At 36.8% G+C, this 19128-nt stretch overlaps 1 protein-coding gene across 1 annotated transcript in view; it reads right to left on the bottom strand.

Moving 5' to 3' along the window:
• Positions 1-948: 948 nt before the first annotated feature.
• The window catches only part of LOC125837888 (uncharacterized), a 59431-nt gene continuing 41251 nt past the window's right edge, over positions 949-19128 (bottom strand). Inside the window, 6 exon segments of the mRNA XM_049516961.1 lie at positions 949-1416; positions 2100-2159; positions 2238-2350; positions 2436-2594; positions 10313-10433; positions 12370-12537. Of these exon segments, the coding sequence (XP_049372918.1) occupies positions 1213-1416; positions 2100-2159; positions 2238-2350; positions 2436-2594; positions 10313-10433; positions 12370-12537 (825 nt within the window). The 3' untranslated portion in view covers positions 949-1212.

Here is a 19128-nt window from a genome sequence, read left to right as displayed (position 1 = left end):
ATCGACTCAATCCGAAAGAAATTACGTAGAAGCTTTACAAAATTATTATAAAAAAACTTACCTCATTGTTATAAATCAAGTCATTGAATATTTCAAATAAACTCCTAAATTCAATACTCTCCTAAAATTCCTAATAATAAACCAAATCCCCTACACCATTGGCTACAAACGCTTTTTGACAAGCATTTGCCTCATTGCTACTAAACAACCAAACGAATTTTGAACATCCTCTGGAAAAAGTATGGTTAATAATCTCACAGATACTGAGGCCATGCATAAAGACCATAAAATGAGCTTGGTTTTATGATTTTTTCAACTACATTTTCTTTAATTGAATGAACATTCTGATCCTTGATTTCTCAAAATACTTCAATTAGAACACACAAAAAATAAGCTATTTCAACAACCTTTTGTTCAATTTCTAGTCAAATTCTCATCAGCACGGATCAAGGGAATGGACCCCTAACCTCTTTTTATCTTGTTAGTTAAGCACTAACGACCATGAAAACAATTGTGCTATGAAGCCGCCATGCCAAGCATATTAAGTTCACATTTAAATAAGTAATTCCTAGGATAAAATGTAGATTTAAGTCACTAAGAATGGAACCAATTTAATTCATTCTCAATAGCCATGAGATGATCATTCAAAGCAAAAAAAATTATTGACGAATGCTCGCTCTTACTACAATCGTAGTCTCTTTTCCCCCGTGGATAGGAAATGCATGTGGAGGAATGATAATGAAACCCTACTGAGAATTGAACTTTATATGTATCGAATGTAAAGTAGCAATTATACTGGTAGGTATCGCTTAACGTTTAGATAGTTACCAAAATATAACTTGACAAATGTGAGACATCCTAAATAATCATAAATGATGACTGTTCAAGATCAATAAGCAATGAAATGATGTAACAAAAACATTCATAAAAAAATTTCATTAACATTTCAAAAATTCAAAGTTACATTGATTGATCTCTGCGCAATCACTTAACCATTAATAATTGACTTGTCATTACATTATAATAAAGTAATGTTCACCTTTGCTTGACAAGCTCAACATCTTTGAATTTGATTTTCCTTTTTTTCTTTTGCTACCAATTTTCTCCTCTGCGCGGGATGGAGAGTGCAGCCTCTAGCAGATCCAAATGAAGCGCAACGGGTTCTGCATTCCGTACAACGGTGTCGCTGTAGTCCAGATATAATCAATGAATTCAACTTGAAACTTTGTGCTCTTTTTCAAGGTTTTCGAGGATGTCGATGCATCTCTTGAGCAAAGACTTAGCATGCTCATTCTTTTCCATTTCATAGACCTGAACAAACTCGCGGCTGAATGCCACTTCTCCACCAGGCAACTGCCTGATAGCTTTTAGTAAGTTCACCATTTCCACAAGGCACTCTGAAGCTGCTATGTGAACCTGAGTTTGTGCATGGATAACAATGTTTGAGGTTCACAATACAAACAAAAACATTAAAACTCAATCGAAATAGCATCACCCCAAACCTTCTAACAAACTTGAGCAAGAAATCATACTATATCCCCTTTCATTTCCTTAAAAAAAATTCTATAATTGAAATTACTAGTCATAAATTCCCTTTTTATGAGTAATACTAGTCATAAATTCCCTTTTTTTGAGTAATACTAGTCATAAATGTCTGCTGTTGAGCTTTTCTCAAATGGATGACGAGATCAGAGATTATTTCAGAACATTTAACATTTCTTATTGAATGCAGAAACACTGCTAAATGCATGCAGTGGAACCTAGTGGAGCCAGGAAAGGATGCCAAATCTATAGAACAGTTACCAAGTTCTATCACCCTAGACATAGGATTGGGTGACCAGAAGACAGGATCGCATAAAAATAAGTATACAACAGCTATCCATAATTAATTGTCCTAAACAGCAGAGAAAAATAGCTGAATTACTGAAGAAAGGATGATATCACAACTGAAAAAAAGAAAGCTAAGGCAGGAAGAGACACCAGCATGGAGATATCTCCATTCAACGTAATAACAGACAATCAGGTGTAGATAGTCGATGAGATGAAATAGTAGTAATGACATATGTGAAAGATAGGAAGGCATAATGAAGATGACATACCTGGGCAATTTTTACTGTTTGTATAATTTCAAGTACTTTCACAGAGGTTTTGCAGAACAACTGGAAAGACCAGAATTTTAATTAGAATCCAGGTACAGTACAAGTGAGGACAAAATGCAACTTTGGGATATGAATCACCTCATGGGCAAAAGAAACTATGCTGGCATATTGAGAAGAATCTTGAGAACCAGCTGTCTCAGTGTGCAGCTTTGAGCAGAGCTCTTTAATTGACGAAAAAACAGACACTTTCACTGCAGAAAGGAAACAAGCATATCAGAACAGGCAAAACTGTTTCACTCTCATGGTAAGGATAAATAATGTTGTGAAGGCAAATACCTGGCCATGAAAAGTTTGGTGAAAGTGAAATTAAGAAAAAATCAATCAAATTCTGCTGCTGTTTAATAATATCAGGTGCCCGTGCTATGTGAATGCATGCTGTTACACAATTTACTATCTTATCATGCGCAGAAGAAAAATCCTCCTTCTCATCTCCTCCTGCAAATAATAAAAAGACATAATCAGACAAATGACATTGAGCTTCTTGCATCATTTGTCGTCTGGATTTAGAAGCATTGAACTATAAGAAAGTTTTTGGTGGTTTGAGCAATATGATGGTTTCCTTATCTGAATACACCGAGTTTCCTAAGTAAAGGAGTCACGTTAGCAGACATATCAGCAATTTGCATCTATTGTCCAAACTGATAACTCCGTGCTGCCTATTTCTCTGATAATAAATCTCTTTTCTCAACTATTTCCTATTCTAAATCCCTTCTGGAAGTCACATTGACCAATGGATCCAAGACCATGACACTTGGAGTAGGTCACTTGACCCCTTTACCCTCTTTGACATAAGATTCCTCTCATTATGCACCTGGTTGCCTCTTAATCTCATCCATTAGCTGTTCATCTCAAACACTAAATCATGCAGCCACCTTATTGAATGAATTTGTTGTAAGATAAGATTGTAGCATGGGAAAAATAAGAGATATTGAGCTTAATTAAGAAGACGGACTTTACTAGCTCAATCTTCCAAGATCACCCACAGATTGCCTTTTAATCAACTCCTCGGAGATGCTTTCATAGACGCTGAGTCCAACCTATTTAATTTTTTTAAAAAAAGGTACTTTGTTCATTCTGCTTATTCACCATAAACTGTGAGTCATCTCAACTCGGTAAGCATACTCATTTTTATTTTTTTGACAAAGGTAACAAGTTTGTATATAAATCTTCAGCACTGAGTCTAAGATACAAAGAATTTGAGCTACATACAACTGAGTAGGCTCAGCAACCCAAAAAAGAAAACCTATCTCTAAGACCTTATCTCATCTTACAAGGATCCTAAGATGTCTACAGTTGCTACAGGATCATCTATATACTCCGAACTACACCAATAGCAAAAAGTGATAATGCAGTTTATTTTAATCCTATGCAAAGGACTACTGAAACATTGAAAACATCTTGAATTTCTCTCCTTCCAAATGGTCCACCATGTCACTGCTGGGAGAATTCTCTATCTGTTTTTGTCTGTGCTACCACTCCCCTCATTGTTCAAGCTTACTAGAGCCTAACCTACCCTTTTGGGCATAGTCCACCTTACGTCTCTGAAACTAGTAAACAAGTTCCACAGTTGGCTAACCACTTTACAGTGTAAAAACAGATGGTTGATTGTGATAAGGCACGTATCTTCCATACTTATTCAAGGAGGAAGAAGCGAAGAAAGATAGGAGAAGATAATGATTTGCATCTTCTCAAATTCTTGTCGGTTTCACCCATGGAGCAATGAGCAGTTTCTTACCGTTATTTGGCAGTTACTTATGGTTACTAGTAGTTATCTATCCTTATCCTAAATAGTTATAAATTAGTTATAAGTTATCTATTATATAATAGGAGATCTAGTAAATAAGTAGACAGATGGTAATACATCTTTTAAATGCAGAAAAGGTTGTTCTAAGAGATACGAGATACTTGTCTCTCTTTGTATTTTCTACTGTTCTACGAGATACGAGATACTTGTGTCTCTCTTTGTATTTTTTGTTGCTTTTATCCAATAAAAAACCTTGGTTCCTATCATTGGTATCAGAGCAGTAAGATCTGCCATGGTTAATACACGAACCATTGCTTCCCACACGGAACCTATCATGTTGACTCCTGATCATATTAGCCAGCAATTAACCACTATAGCAGTGAAATTGGGAGCCATTGACACTTTGGCTGCTGATGTGGCTGCATTAAAAGCACAAAACATGCAAAATCAGCATGGAAAATCTAAATTTTTAGTGGAAGAGGGTGAGGTTGATAGCACTTGGAGGCATCACGAAACTTATCGATGTTCACCCACAAAGATGGAATTTCCTAAGTACGAGGGAGGAGATCCTCGAGGTTGGATTTTGAAAGCAAAGAAGTATTTTCAAAATTATCAAACACCTAATGATTGCAAGGTTGATGTGGCTTCAATGTATTTGGAAGGAGATGCATTGGATCTTTTTGCTTGGATCAACAGTGAAAGAACAATTTATTATTACTGGGCTGAGTTGGTGAAAGTTATGCAGGAAAATTACGGACCCGCTGAGTTTCAAAATCCAGATGAACATTTGTGTAGTATCCAACAGACTGTATCAGTGTTCGAGTATAGGCAGGAATTTGCAAAACGGGTTGCCCGTGTGCAAACTTGGCCAGAATATTGTTTGCATGGAGTTTTCCTTAGCGGACTCAAAGAAGACCTTTGTGTGGATGTTAGGAATCACAAGCCTCGATCTGTGTATAAGGCGATGAGTTTGGCCTTAGAATATGAAAGAAAACAAGGACTAAATCAGTCCACTAAGGTACCTGCTACCTGCTGGGCCTTCTGTATCAAGACCTTCATCAATTGGGACTTCCTCTCCGACGGCTTGAGAATCCTTTAATTTTCAATCATCCCGCCAACCAGTCACACGCCCTTTTCAACAGTCGTCTCTTCCAAACAATCGCCCACTGAATTCTGAACAACAAATTCGGCGAGAAAAAGGCCTATGATACCACTGTGGAGACAAGTTTACCCCTGGTCATCGCTGCAAACCTGGGACTTTTGCACAATTGGAGTTAATGCAAGGGGAAAACCATGTGCAAAGTGTTGAAGGTAATCATAATGAAGACATACCCCCTACTGATTTGGGGGAGATCTCTTTTCATGCAATTTTGGGCAAAGAATCTGCTTCAACTTTTAAACTTCAAGGCACTCTTTGCGGGCATAAAGTGTTGATGTTGGTAGATAGTGGTTCGACAAATAATTTTGTAGCAGAAGAAATTGTCACGAAACTTGGGTTGGCAGTCCAATATATCCCTACTTTTGGTGTCCAGATAGGCAATGGTGAAATTATCAAATGCAACAAAGTTTGTCATGACCTGTCATTAGAGGTTTCTAACTTGGTCATAAAGCACAATTTCTTCCCTTTTTCCTTCGGTGGCGCAGACATGGTGTTGGGTATACAATGGCTAGCATCCGTGAACACAATACAAGCCAATTGGAACGAGATGTTCCTAGTCTTCCAATTGAATGAGAAAACTTATAAACTTCAAGGCGTTCCTCGGAAAACACTCACAACAACATCTTTCCATTCAGACCTTGAAGAACAGATGTTGACTAAAGATGCTATGTTGAACCTTATGAAGGCAGATTATAAGCACATAGACCTCTCTTCTAATGTTGGTGATGCTTCTATTTTATGTCTTCAGCCATATGGCCAAAAATCTGTGTTAGCTGCATGGTTTCCAGATTTTCACCTTGAGGACAAGTCATCTTTCCAAGAGGGGTGTACTGATAAGGCACGTATCTTCCATACTTATTCAAGGAGGAAGAAGGGAAGAAAGATAGGAGAAGATAATGATTTGCATCTTCTCAAATTCCTATCGGTTTCACCCATGGAGCAATGAGCAGTTTCTTACCGTTATTAGGAGTTATTTGGCAGTTACTTATGGTTACTAGTAGTTATCTATCCTTATCCTAAATAGTTATAAAGTAGTTATCTATCCTTATCCTAAATAGTTATAATGTAGTTATCTATCCTTATCCTAAATAGTTATAAAGTAGTTATAAGATATCTATTATATAATAGGAGATCTAGTAAATAAGTAGACATATGGTAATATATCTTTTAAATGCAGAAAAGGTTGTTCTAAGAGATACGAGATACTTGTCTCTCTTTATATTTTCTACTGTTCTACGAGATACGAGATACTTGTGTCTCTCTTTGTATTTTTTGTTGCTTTTATCCAGTAAAAAACCTCGGTTCCTATCAGATTGTCTCTGACTTTTGCTCACAAAAAAAGCATCTTAGACACATTTGTATGCCCCTCTTGAGTTAGAGTAACCTCTTTCACTACCAGCCAAGTGAAGACTACCACTTTGTAGGGAATTTTCACTTTCCATATAAGCTTCCAGGGTAAGAAACTAATTTGAGACCCCATCTGATTCGAACTCTTATAAGCAGAGCTGACTGTGAAAAAGCCTTTATTATGGCATTTCCATCTGAGTATCTTCTCCTTCCTTTGCTCTTGTATACTGCTCTAAGGTGCCATAAAATTCGGCTAGTCTTTCCACCTCCCAATCTTGCATCAGTCTTCTATATGTCAGGCTCCACCCTTTAGGAGTCCATACTTCTTGCAGAGTAGACCTCTGTTGCTGATTTAGTAGATAAATATCTGGAAAAAGTTGTTTGAGACTGCCACTTCCTAACCAATCATCTTCCAAGGACATGATCTTCCTTCCACTATTTACATTGAAGCTTGTTCTTTCAAAGAAAACATGCGCCAAGTTTCTGATTGACCCCCACATATTGATGCCATAAGCAAAAAATACTTCTTTAGTCTTTCAGAAATCTTGCTTCTCATATTTTGCTTGGATCACCCTAACCCACAGCGTCTGCTCTTCTTTAGGGAATCTTCACAGCCATTTTATAAGCAAGCTTTTGTTATGTTTTCTCAAATTTCTGATACCTATCCCCCATGCTTTTAGATAGGATTACAGTTTTTCATTTAACTAAATGGAATCCTTTGTACTCCTTATCTCCTTTCCACTAAAATTTCTCCTTATGGCATCAATTCTTTCTTCTACTTTGGCTAGAATGGGGAAAATTGTCATCAAATAAGTTGGCAAGGCATCTAAGACTGAGTTGATCAAGACTAATCAACCCCTCTGGACAAATATTGTGCTTTCCATCTGGACAATCTCTTCTTGCATCTCTCCACCACTCCATTCCAAATATCTTTGGATTTGCTTTTTGCTCCCAGAGGCATCCCTAAATAGATAATTGGCAACTGCCCTATCTCTCCTCCCAAGACTTCTATATGTTGTTGGATTCTATTCACTTCATTGATTGGGAAAATGTGACTTTTCCTCCAATTGATGTGGAGACCAGAAATTGCTTCAAAAAGAATAAGGATTACCCTCAAAATCTTGAGTTGTTTCTCCTCTGCATCAGAGAAGATAAGAGTATCATTTGCATATTGTAAATGTGTGACTTCCACTCTTGCATTCCCATCCTTTGCAACATTAAAGCCCCTTATCCAACCATTAATGTGAGCTGTCTTTATCATGTTATTGAAACCTTTCATTTGTCTCAGTCCTCAATCAGAAAGGAAGAAACCTTTCGGAGATCCATTTATTAGCACTAAAAATCTGACAGTACTTATGCAAAATCTCATCCACTTCATTCCAAATCTCATCCTTTGCATGATTCCAAGCAAAAAGTTTCAATTGAGATGATCATATGCTTTTTCTATATCCAATTTGCACATAACTCCTGGAATCTTGTCATTTATTCTTGAATCTAGACACTCATTAGCAATGAGAATTGCATCAATGATTTGCCTACATCTCAGGAAGGCTATCTATTGTGTTTCAACTAGCTTATGCATCACTTTCTTTAGTCTTTCTGTGAGAATTTTGGATATCAGCTTGTAGTCACTTCCTACTAAACTGATTGGTCTGAAATCTCTCAATTCCTTGGCACCATTATTTTTTGGAATGAGAGCAATGTAAGTTGCATTAAAGCTCTTCTCAAAAAGCTCATGTGAATGAAAGTTTTGAATAGTTGCCATCACATCTTCCTTCACAATCTCCCAGCATTTTACAAAAAAACCCATAGAATACCCATCTTGACCTGGTGCTTTGTCTATGACACAAGTCTTAAGCCCAAATAGGACTTCTTCCTTTTCAAAAGGTCTTTTGGCAATTGTTGTTGTTCTTCTGTATTGATAGAAGGGCAATGATTCATGTTGTAAGATGGCCTCCAGTTCTCACTATCACTATACAGCTTCTGGTAAAAGGATACAATCTCTCTTTTGATGTCTGCAGCCTCCTCCAATTCTTGTCCTTCTACTACTAGTTTATCAATGTGATTTATCCTCTTGTGAGCATTTGAAATTTTCTGAAAGAACTTAGTGTTCTTATCCCCTTGTTTAATCCACAATGTTCTTGATCTTTGTCTCCAAGCTATCTCTTCCCTTTTTGCAAAATCTTCAAAATCTTTGACCACATTTGCTTTCTGGACAACTTCTTCTTCCGTTAAAGGTCTACTCTGCTGAATACAATCAAACTCAATAATTCTGGTAAGCAATTCCTTCTTTTTTTCTAGATTCCCATATGTACTCGCACTCCATTCTTTCAGTTTGGACTTCAGAGCTTTTAACTTGAATTGTGTATCTACATTATTACATTGAGACCATATTTATAGACACTCCCTTAGACTCCTTTTTCAACTAGGACACTACAATACAATCATTTTCTGAGTAGGATTCTATATACTATTTCTATTTATATTCCTATTCTAAGTAGGATTGTATATATTATTCTTGCTCATATTCCTATTCTAATACTCCCCTTCAAACTGGTGAATACAAGTCATATGTACCTAGCTTGTTACAAATATGGTTAATACGAGGACCGATGAGAGGCTTGGTGAGATATTTGCAAGTTAATCACTTGACTTCACAAAATTGACACACAATCTCAATGTGCTTAGTCTTCTCATGAAATACTGGATTTGATGCATAATGTCGATAAAACACATAGTGATAAATTCCTGAATTACAGTGTTGAACTTCCCAAACCAAGCTTAAGAAGACTATTTTAGACCATAGAGTGACTTACGTAATCGACATACAAGGCTACTAAACTCCCCCCCCCCCCCCTTCCACGAGCAACAAAATTAGGTGGTTGCTCCATATAGACTTCTTCACCGTGCAACAACCACCGGAAAGTGCTCAAAATTTGGTACAAAATATATGGATCGTCTCTAAATCAATAGATGAGTTGATTTAAACAAGAAAGTCACTGAAAATCTGGCCAAAACATGCTCATGCGTCGGAGTATTAGATTTGATGGCTGAAAGTGGTCACAATCTGAGAAATAAAATTATATAGGTAGGCTCAGAATGATGACACGACCTTACTGAGAAAGAGATTATATGGGTAGGGTCGAAATGATGGCACAACACTACTGAAAAATAAAAATTATATGGGTAGAGTCAAATTGACGGCACGACCCTACTAAAAAGGAGAAATTATATGGGTAGGGTCTCAATGATGACACTGACCCTACACAAATAAGAAAGGATTCACCGAAAGGAACGGTGCTACACAAATCAAATATGAAAAAATAGTCACCGAAAATATGGCATGGTGCTACACAAATCAGATATGAGAAATTAGTAACCAGAAAGATGACACAAAGACAAATAAGATATGAGAAAGTAGTCACAACAATGATGCACGGTGCTACACAAATAAGATATGAGAAAATTGTCACTGGAAAGATACATGGTGACCCAACTTTTGCTAACATAATCGTTGGCCAGACGGGTGACATATATGGATAATAGCTGCCTGCCGGCAGCGGAAGCTCTTTGATTCTCTACCAAGATTGTAGAGGCTCGATACCATGTGAGAAATATTGAAAAAGAATATTATTGAATTGTGTATCTACATTATTACATTGAGACCTTATTTATCGACACTATATTAGACTCCTTTTCCAACTAGAAAACTACAATACAATCCTTTTCTACGTAGTATTCTAAATAGTATATATTATTTCTATTCCTATTCTAAGTGGGATTGTATATATTATTCTTGTTCCTATTCCTATTCTAACAGATTCAAAGACAATAAAATATGCATCATAAATTGTTGTACATCTTTAATGAGGGAAATGACAAATAAGATAATTCATGCAATACCTCCTCTAAGATCACTGGACAAATTATTCTGACCAGTCGTATTAATTTGCAGAGTGCACATGTCAAATAATTGTGGAAAAGCTTTATTGAAGAAGTCTGGATTATTGAACGCCTTTAAAACCTGAAAGGAGAGATGACCAAAGGAAATAGTATTTAATGCCACGAAACATGAGGAAGCTAAAACATTACACAAAATGATCAAATATTAAACTAGACAATAAAAAGCAGAATCTAGATAAAGCATAAGTAAATTACTTTCTACCCAAATTATTTTGTAGTGTATATGGAAAGCAAGCAAGGGTGCAAAGATCATCCCTATCGGCATACAACATATGTACTAAATCCACCTATTTTGTCCAACTTTTATCCCAAAGCGCATTTGATTTGTTGAAACTTTCAGTACAGCAGTATAATGTAAGTTCCTTGCCTTTCAAATTATAGCATGCAAACAACAACTATGCCTCAATCCAAGAAATTTGGTGTCAGCTGTATGATCCTCAGTAACCATGTTGCTCCATTTAACTATACCATATGACATACATTTCCTCTAGAAAACTAATCCAAGCAATTTGGTGTCAGCTGTATGATCCTCAACAACTATGTTGCTCCATTTAACTATACCATATGACATAACATTTCCTCGAGGTAGAAAACTCTCTCTGAAAACATTCTGGAATTTCTGATTGAATAGCAAGGAGTCCTCAAGACAGTTCCAGTTAGCCAAAACCCAGTGCTCCAGCTTAACAATACATGCAAGTATTCTATTTCATTGAAAGCTTTGCTTTTAGATCCACATATATCTATCCAGTTATCCACTTCTTGCTATGCATAATTTTCACCTTTCATCCCTTTGGTGCAAAATCTTGAACATTCTTGACATAAGTTATGGTTTTGAGCATTCTTCAACTATTGGGGATCTTTTTACCTAGAAGAGAGATTGTGTGTGCGGGGTGGGGGATCAACTCACCTGAAGGTTTCAGAAGAGTTAACAAACTTAACAAGCAAATGTCTTAATGAGACTTTGAACCTATACCACATACATACTGCTTCAGAATATACCTATGCAAAGTAGGCGTATAGCATCATGCATGTCAGTACCTTTTCAGTTCCCGCTGCACAATAAAGTTCCATTTTCTATATTTACATTATCTAAAGCATATTTTATTGGATTATGGAAGAAGCTAAAAGATTGGATCTTCAAAATCCTATCTACCAGTGTTGAATGTGTCTGAATGATGTGATACTATTCAACTATGAAGGTTTAATTCATTTCACTTAAGGGTGGTTTAAATTGTGTCACAAGGGATAACAATCCCAGGAAAAGATACAAGATTATTTTATCTTGCGTTTGGTTAAGATTTTGCTTCCAAGATTAACAATCCCAGGATTATATATAACACAATTGTATACATAATAACACTATTCTTCCTATTTTACCCTTGAGAGTTATTAGCCTTGAAAGTATGAATTTGACCAACATAGGAAAACTAAATGATTAATTCATGTTCATTGGCAAATTTAATTAATCAAAATAAAATAATTTATGTTCATTTATTGAAAACTTAACTTCAAGAAAACGCTAAATAAGGGTACAATGGTAAACTTACATAATTTCTTAATAGACGTGAATCTAAAATGGTGACATATAAATAGGAACAGATGAAGTATAATTTTATACCGCAATCAATGTGGGAAGACAATCCCAGGATAAGACACTAAAATGACAAATATGCTTTTCTCCAAAGCTCTCTCAACTGAAACTTTTATCTACTTCCCATGAAGTGGGTTCAGAACCTGAGGTCTCAAGCCTCAAGTTCAAATCCAAGTAGAGACAAAAATCACTAGGTGATTTCTTCCCATCCGTCCTACCCTTAGTAGAAAGAGTTATCGAGTACCTGTTGCATGTGGGAGATGGCAGCTAGCCCGGACACCACGGTTTTATAAAAAAATGAAAATATTTCATAGACAGAAGATTATTCACATAACTGCTGTAAGATATTTCAGGCAAAAAAGATTGCATTTCCCTGCCTGCATGAATAAAGGTGCTCAAACAATACCTGCTCAAGACAGGAGAAAGCTGCTTCACGATACTTCTTCGTTTTCTTTGAACATGCAGATAATATAAGACTCAAAATGGCATCTGGTGTGTTAGGATCAGCAGCAGAAATTGATTTATGACACGACATACAGAGTGCAGATAACGCAGAGAGTACTGCATCCTTTCCCTGAATCATATCAATGCATTTTTCTGTTAAATTATCACTATGATAATAATTAAACAATAAGCACGATATTCTGTACGGGTTTAAGTAAAAGATCTGGGTGATAAATTAAGCCTTCAAAGATTGCAAAAAGGGATGGTTACCAATACATATCATTCAGCCATCTAGTTTACCAAACATGGCCAAAGTATACACTACATATACACTCGGTTGTATATGGTGTGTATGTGTGTGTATATTAGAGGTATAGGTATGTATATTAGTATAAATTATACACTACATATACGTTGTGTACATAATTTGTAAACTAGATGGGCCAAAGGCATTGTGCTGTAATTTTCTCTTGAAAAAACCCTAAACTATCGTGGTTTGACATGATCTCTCGCAACACAAACTTGAATCTGCATCAATAATATATTGTAATATGAAGCAAGTTGTAACAAAAATATACCAGTGTGATCTCACATATGGGGTATGGGGAGGATGAGGTGTACGAAGACCTTACCCCTATCATTGTGGGGAAAAGAGGACATTTCTGATAGTCCCTCGGCTCAGGAAAAAAATAAATTTCAGGAGAGTTTTGAGAATGCAACAGTACAAAATCTATGATAGAAATATTAAAGACAGAAAAATACTGACATCAAAACTAGTAAAGTCTAAAGATAACCAAAGCATAATAAACAACCATAGTAATACAATGGACAAATAAGATAATGTTAGCTAGGTGCTCACTAGAATCATGCTACCACTGAAAAGAGACAATAACTCGACTACCTCTTATCTAGGGTCATGTCCTCAGTGAGTTGAAGATGTGTCACGACTCATGTCTTGTCTAATTACCAGTGCATTCTTCCTTGGTCTACCTCTCCTCAGAACTGTCATTCCCAACCTCTCACAACTCCTCATTGAGGAATCTATGTTCCTCCTCTTCACATGTTTAAACAATCTCACCCTCACTTCCCGCATCTAATCCACCACGGAGGCACTCCAATCTTGCCTTATATATCTTTGTTCTTAATCTTGTCTCTCCTACTATGATTAGTTATCCATCTAAGCATCGTCATTTATGCTACCTTCATCTTCTCAGCATGAGAGTTCTTCAGCCAACACGCTGGTACAACAATGTCGGTCTAACAACTACTCTATAGAACTTACCTTAAGTATTGTGACATATTCTTATCACATAGGACACCAAATACAAGCCTCCATTTCATCCACCTGGCTCAAATATGATGTGAGATATCCTTGTCGATCTCCCCATTTCCTTGGATTATAGACCTAGGATACTTGAAGCTTCTTCTCTTGGGGATGACTTGAGTATCAACCTTCAGTTTCTCATCGCCTCTTGTGATGTGTCACTTAACTTGCCTCCGTGTATTTTGTTAGTCTTGCTCAACCTGAGGCATTTAGACTCTAAGGTTGTAGTCTATCACTAACTTTGTTCCATATCTCGTCAATCAATATTATGTCATCTGCAAAAAAAAATACACCATGATACCTCCCCTGGGATATGCCGCATACTTGTCTATCACTAAAGAAAACAAAAAGGGGCTAAATGTCGATCTCTGATGCAACCCCATCACTACCGAGAAGTGTTTTGGGTCTCCTTTGTTTTTACTCGGGACTTGGCTCTATCATACATGTTCTTTATTGTTCTAATGTGTGCCATGAGTACACCTTTAGACTCCAAGCATCTCCACAAAACCCCTAGTGGACCTTGTCATATGCCTTTTCTAGGTCGATGAGCACCATATGCAGGTTTCTTTCCTATCCTTATACTACTCTAATAATCTCCTAACGAGATGAAGGCCTCTGTAGTAGTAGATCAGTCTGGCATGAATCCGGATTGGTTCTTGAAAATAGACACATCCTCCTCATCTTAATCTCCCCCATCCTCTCCCAAACTTTTTAGTGTGGCTTAGTAGCTTGATGTCCCTATAGTTATTTTATCACCATTATTCTTGTACAATGGAACCACAGTGCTCCACCTCCATTGATTGGGCATTTTAGTTGTCCTAAAAATGACATTAAACAATTCAGTTACACATTCCATACCTACTTTGCCTACACTATTCCAAAATTCCACCAGGATCTCATCTAGTCCGGTTGCTCTTCCCCTCATCATCTTACAAAATCACCCATCACAATAATCCTATACTCGTCTCATTTAAGAGTATATAAGTACGCATGTCATCGTCGTCTAATGTGTGCCTCTTCCACCAATACTTTTGTTATCCTCATCTTTGACACACTTCACTTGATCTAGGTCGTGGGCCTTCCCCCTCTCTCCACTACTATAATATGAAGTGTTACACATAATTTTCTTATTGGATTCACTGCATATACTCATATTCCATATTAATTGGATTTAAACAAAAAATAATCATAATACTGATCTTCGTTTACGAACTGAATTTTAGTATGATAAAAGAATAACATGGGATCATAATTCAAAAATCACTCTAAGATGAAATTCCTCCAACTAGAACTCTTTTACCCTCTGATTTTAGATGATCACAACACTAACAAAGTAGGAGGATTACAAACTAGTCATTTTGGAAGTATATGATCATTAATACATATCAGTAACATATATACATACACACAAGCAACACATATACAAGCAGTTTGATGATAAGCAAAGCATGATGTAGTGATCATAGGTAAAAAAAAAATACTATTACAATATTTCTCAAAAAGAAAAAACTTTTACAACATGAAAAAACATGTTCTTTTTTTAAATTGGTAACTTTATGAAAAAACATGTTATGAAACAACATAGTACTTCCTTTTGCTTCATTTTATGTGATAGTTGTTAGTTTGAAAACATAGTTCAAGACATAATTTAAATTTTATATAGTATTGTGGCAATGTTGTTCATAACAAGGGAGACATTCAAAATTGCAACTACTAAAGGGGTATCAAGTTGCTAGGCAACACTATGAAGGTGTGGGAGAGGGTGGTGTTGAGGTTGAGGTTGAGGTTGAGGAGGCTCGTGAGTATTTTGAGAACCAGTTCGGATATATGTCAGGACGCTCGACTACAAAAACCAGTCATCTCGTAAGGAGACTAGTGGAGCAATATAGGGAGAGGAGGATCTTACATATGGTGTTCATTGACCTAGAAAAGACTCACGACAAAGTACCTAGGGAGGTGTTTAGAGGCTAGTAGTGTACCTGTTGTGCACACAAGGTCGATTAAGGACATGTATGATGGAGCTAAGACCCAAATAAGAATAGTGGGAGGGACTTAGAGCAATTCCCAATGTTGATGGGGTTGCACTAGGGATCAACCCTAAGTCTGTTTTTATTTGTCTTGGTGATGGATGTATTAACGCGACAAATTCAAGGTGAGGTGTCATGGTGTATATTATTTCCAAATGACATAATTTTGATTGACAATACTCACGAAGGAGTTAATGCTAAGTTGGAGTTTTGGAGACAAACCCTGAAGTCTAAAGAGTTTAGGTTGAGCAGAGGACCAAGACAAAATACCTAGAGTGCAAATTTAGTGAGGTGACACACGACACTAATGTGGGAGTGAGGCTTAATACACAAGCCATCCAAAAGAGAGGTAATTTCAAGTATCTTGGGTCTATTATCTAAGGAGATGGAGAAATACACAAGGATGTACGTATTGGTGTAGGGTGAATGAAATGGAGGCTCGCATCCAAAATCTTGTGTGATAAAAAGTTGCCACCTAAACTTAAAGGCAAGTTCTACCGAGTGATGGTTAGACCAATTATGTTGTATCGGGCAGAGTGTTGGCCACTCAAGAACTTTCATATTCAGAAAATGAAGGTGGCAGAGATGAGGACGTTGTGATAGATATATGGGTTTACTAGGAGGGATAGGATTAAGAATGACGATATCTAAGACAAGGTGGGAGTGACTTCAATGGAAGACAAGATACGGGAAGCAGTAGCCTGAAGAAGTATTGGGAAAAGGTGATTAGATGGGACATGACACAGTTGCAGTAAACTGAGGACATGACCTTAGATAGAATGGTGCGTAGGACGCAAATTATGATAAAAGGTTAGTAGGTAGGAGTGCATTGTCGTGGTGCCCTTACTAGTAGTCTTAGGGCTATGTTTGTAGTTTCTTATTCTTCGATTTTGTTGATATTTTTTGTTTCGTGTAGCTTGATTGTAGTATTATTTGGTTGTAGTACTTTCTGCTACTATTTGTTGTTAACCCTATTGTTTCTTGTACTCCATTACGTTTTTCTTTAATCTATTTATGTCTTGAGCAAAGGGTCTATTGAAAACAGCCTCTCTATCTCACCTCTGAGGTAAAGGTAACGTCTGCATACACCACCCTGCCCAGACCTCACTATGACATGTTTTTTTTATTTTATCTCACGGGTTGTTTGATCGAACAAAGTTTAAGACATTGAATGGGTCTATCGGAAACCTCTCTACTCACCTCTAAGCAAAGGGTCTATCGAAAACTGAACATGTTGCATTACTCCTCTGCTTCATTTTATCTGATGTTGTTTGATTGAACAGAGTTTTAAGAAAATAAGAATTTGTATTATATATGTGAGAAATATAAGAGACGAATATTATTGAATTGTTGCATCTATATTATTACAGAGAGACTCTATTTATAGACACTACAATACAATTCTTTATCAAGTAGGAAACTATACACTATTCTCATTCCTATTATTATTATTCATATTTCTATTCTAAGTAGGGTTGTATATACCTATTCCAATTCTAACACTCCCCCTCAAGCTGGTGCACACAAGTCATATGTACCTAGCATAGATGTAATTAATATGAGGAACGTGAGGAGCTTGGTGGAGATACTTGCAAGTTGATCACTCGACTTCACAAATTGACAGTCAATCTCAATGTGCTTAGTCTTCTCATGAAATACTAGATTTTATGCAGAATGTTGATAAAACATAAAATGATTAGCCCCACTATGAGTCATGCCAAACTCTTGAATTACTATGTTGAACTTCCCAAACCAAGCTCGAGAAGACTATATCAGACCATAGAGTGAACTACGCAATCGACATACAAAGGCTACTAGACCTATTCCAATTCTAACACTCCCCCTCAAGCTAGTGCATACAAGTCATATGTACCTAGCATAGATGTAATTAATACGAGGATCGTGAGGAGCTTGGTGGAGATACTTGCAAGTTGATCACTCGACTTCACAAATTGACAGTCAATCTCAATGTGCTTAGTCTTCTCATGAAATACTAGATTTTATGCAGAATGCTGATAAAACACAAAATGATTAGCCCCACTATGAGTCATGCCAAACTCTTGAATTACTATGTTGAACTTCCCAAACCAAGCTCGAGAAGACTATATCAAACCATAGAGTGAACTACGCAATCGACATACAAAGGCTACTAACCCCCCCCCCCCAAGTAACAAAATCAGGTGGTTTCTCCATATAAACTTATTCACATTATAGCGGTCGCCAAAAAGTGCTCAAAATCTGGTATAAATATATGGATCATCTTGGAATCAATAGATGAGTTGATATTAAACACGAAAGTCACTGAAAAGCTGACCAAAACATGCTCATGCGTCGGAGTATTAGATTTCATGGCCGAAAGTGGTAACAATCTAAGAAATAAAATTATATGGGTAGGGTCGAAATTATGGAACAACCCTACTAAGAAAGAGAATTATATGGGTAGGGTCTAAATGATGGCACGACCCTACTGAAAAATCAAAATTATATGGGTAGAGTCAGATTGACGGCACAACCCTACTGGAAAAAGAGAACTTATATGGGTAGGATCGCAATAATGGCACGACCCTGCACAAATAAGAAAGTAGTCACCGGAAAAAATGATGTTACGCGAATCAAATAAAAAGTAGTAAACGGAAGGATGACACAGAGCTACACAAATTGGATATGAGAAAGTAGTCACCAGAATGATGGTACGGTGCTTCACAAATTAAATATGAAAAAAGTAATCACCGGAAAGATATGCTCTAATATCATGTAAAGATATATCACCTAGGCCTAACTCAACCCCAAAAACCAGTTCATTACCCAACCAATGTGGGACTGTTACCCGCTCTAACACCCCCCCTTCACGCCCAGGCCCGACTGAAGCGTGGAGTGAGAGTCCAAACGCAGATGGACCTTACTCTGATCCCATTTGAGAAATATAAGAGAAGAATATTATTGAATTGTTGTATCTACATTATTATAGAGACCTTATTATAGACACTACAATCTAAGTTGCTCGGACTCGGGTGCAGGTGTTCGATACGGGTGCGAATCTAGAGATCGGATCCTTCATGATTTAATTTTTAAGATTCGGGGATTATGGATACGGGTGCGGGGATTCGCCTAAATATAATTAAAATATCTAAAAATAAAGTTATAAAACCTAAATTATGAGATATTATGATGAGAACTTGAGGAGAATCTTGGATAAAGATTAAAGGAAAATGAGTGACATAGCAAATTCTATATAAAAGGTATTCCATTTTCTTTAGTTTCACCTTAGCTTTTGTATTGATTATAGAAATCATTAAAACTGTCCAGACTTTCTCCATCGATTTTGGTCAAAGTACCCAAAATTAGTTGACCAAATCGGACACGGATCCCA

The sequence above is a fragment of the Solanum verrucosum genome, unplaced genomic scaffold, assembly GCF_900185275.1.
Source record: "Solanum verrucosum unplaced genomic scaffold, falcon-dt-bn FXZP01000262.1, whole genome shotgun sequence".
Classification (NCBI taxonomy): Eukaryota; Viridiplantae; Streptophyta; class Magnoliopsida; order Solanales; family Solanaceae; genus Solanum; species Solanum verrucosum.
This window is presented reverse-complemented; position numbering and strand designations above follow the sequence as displayed.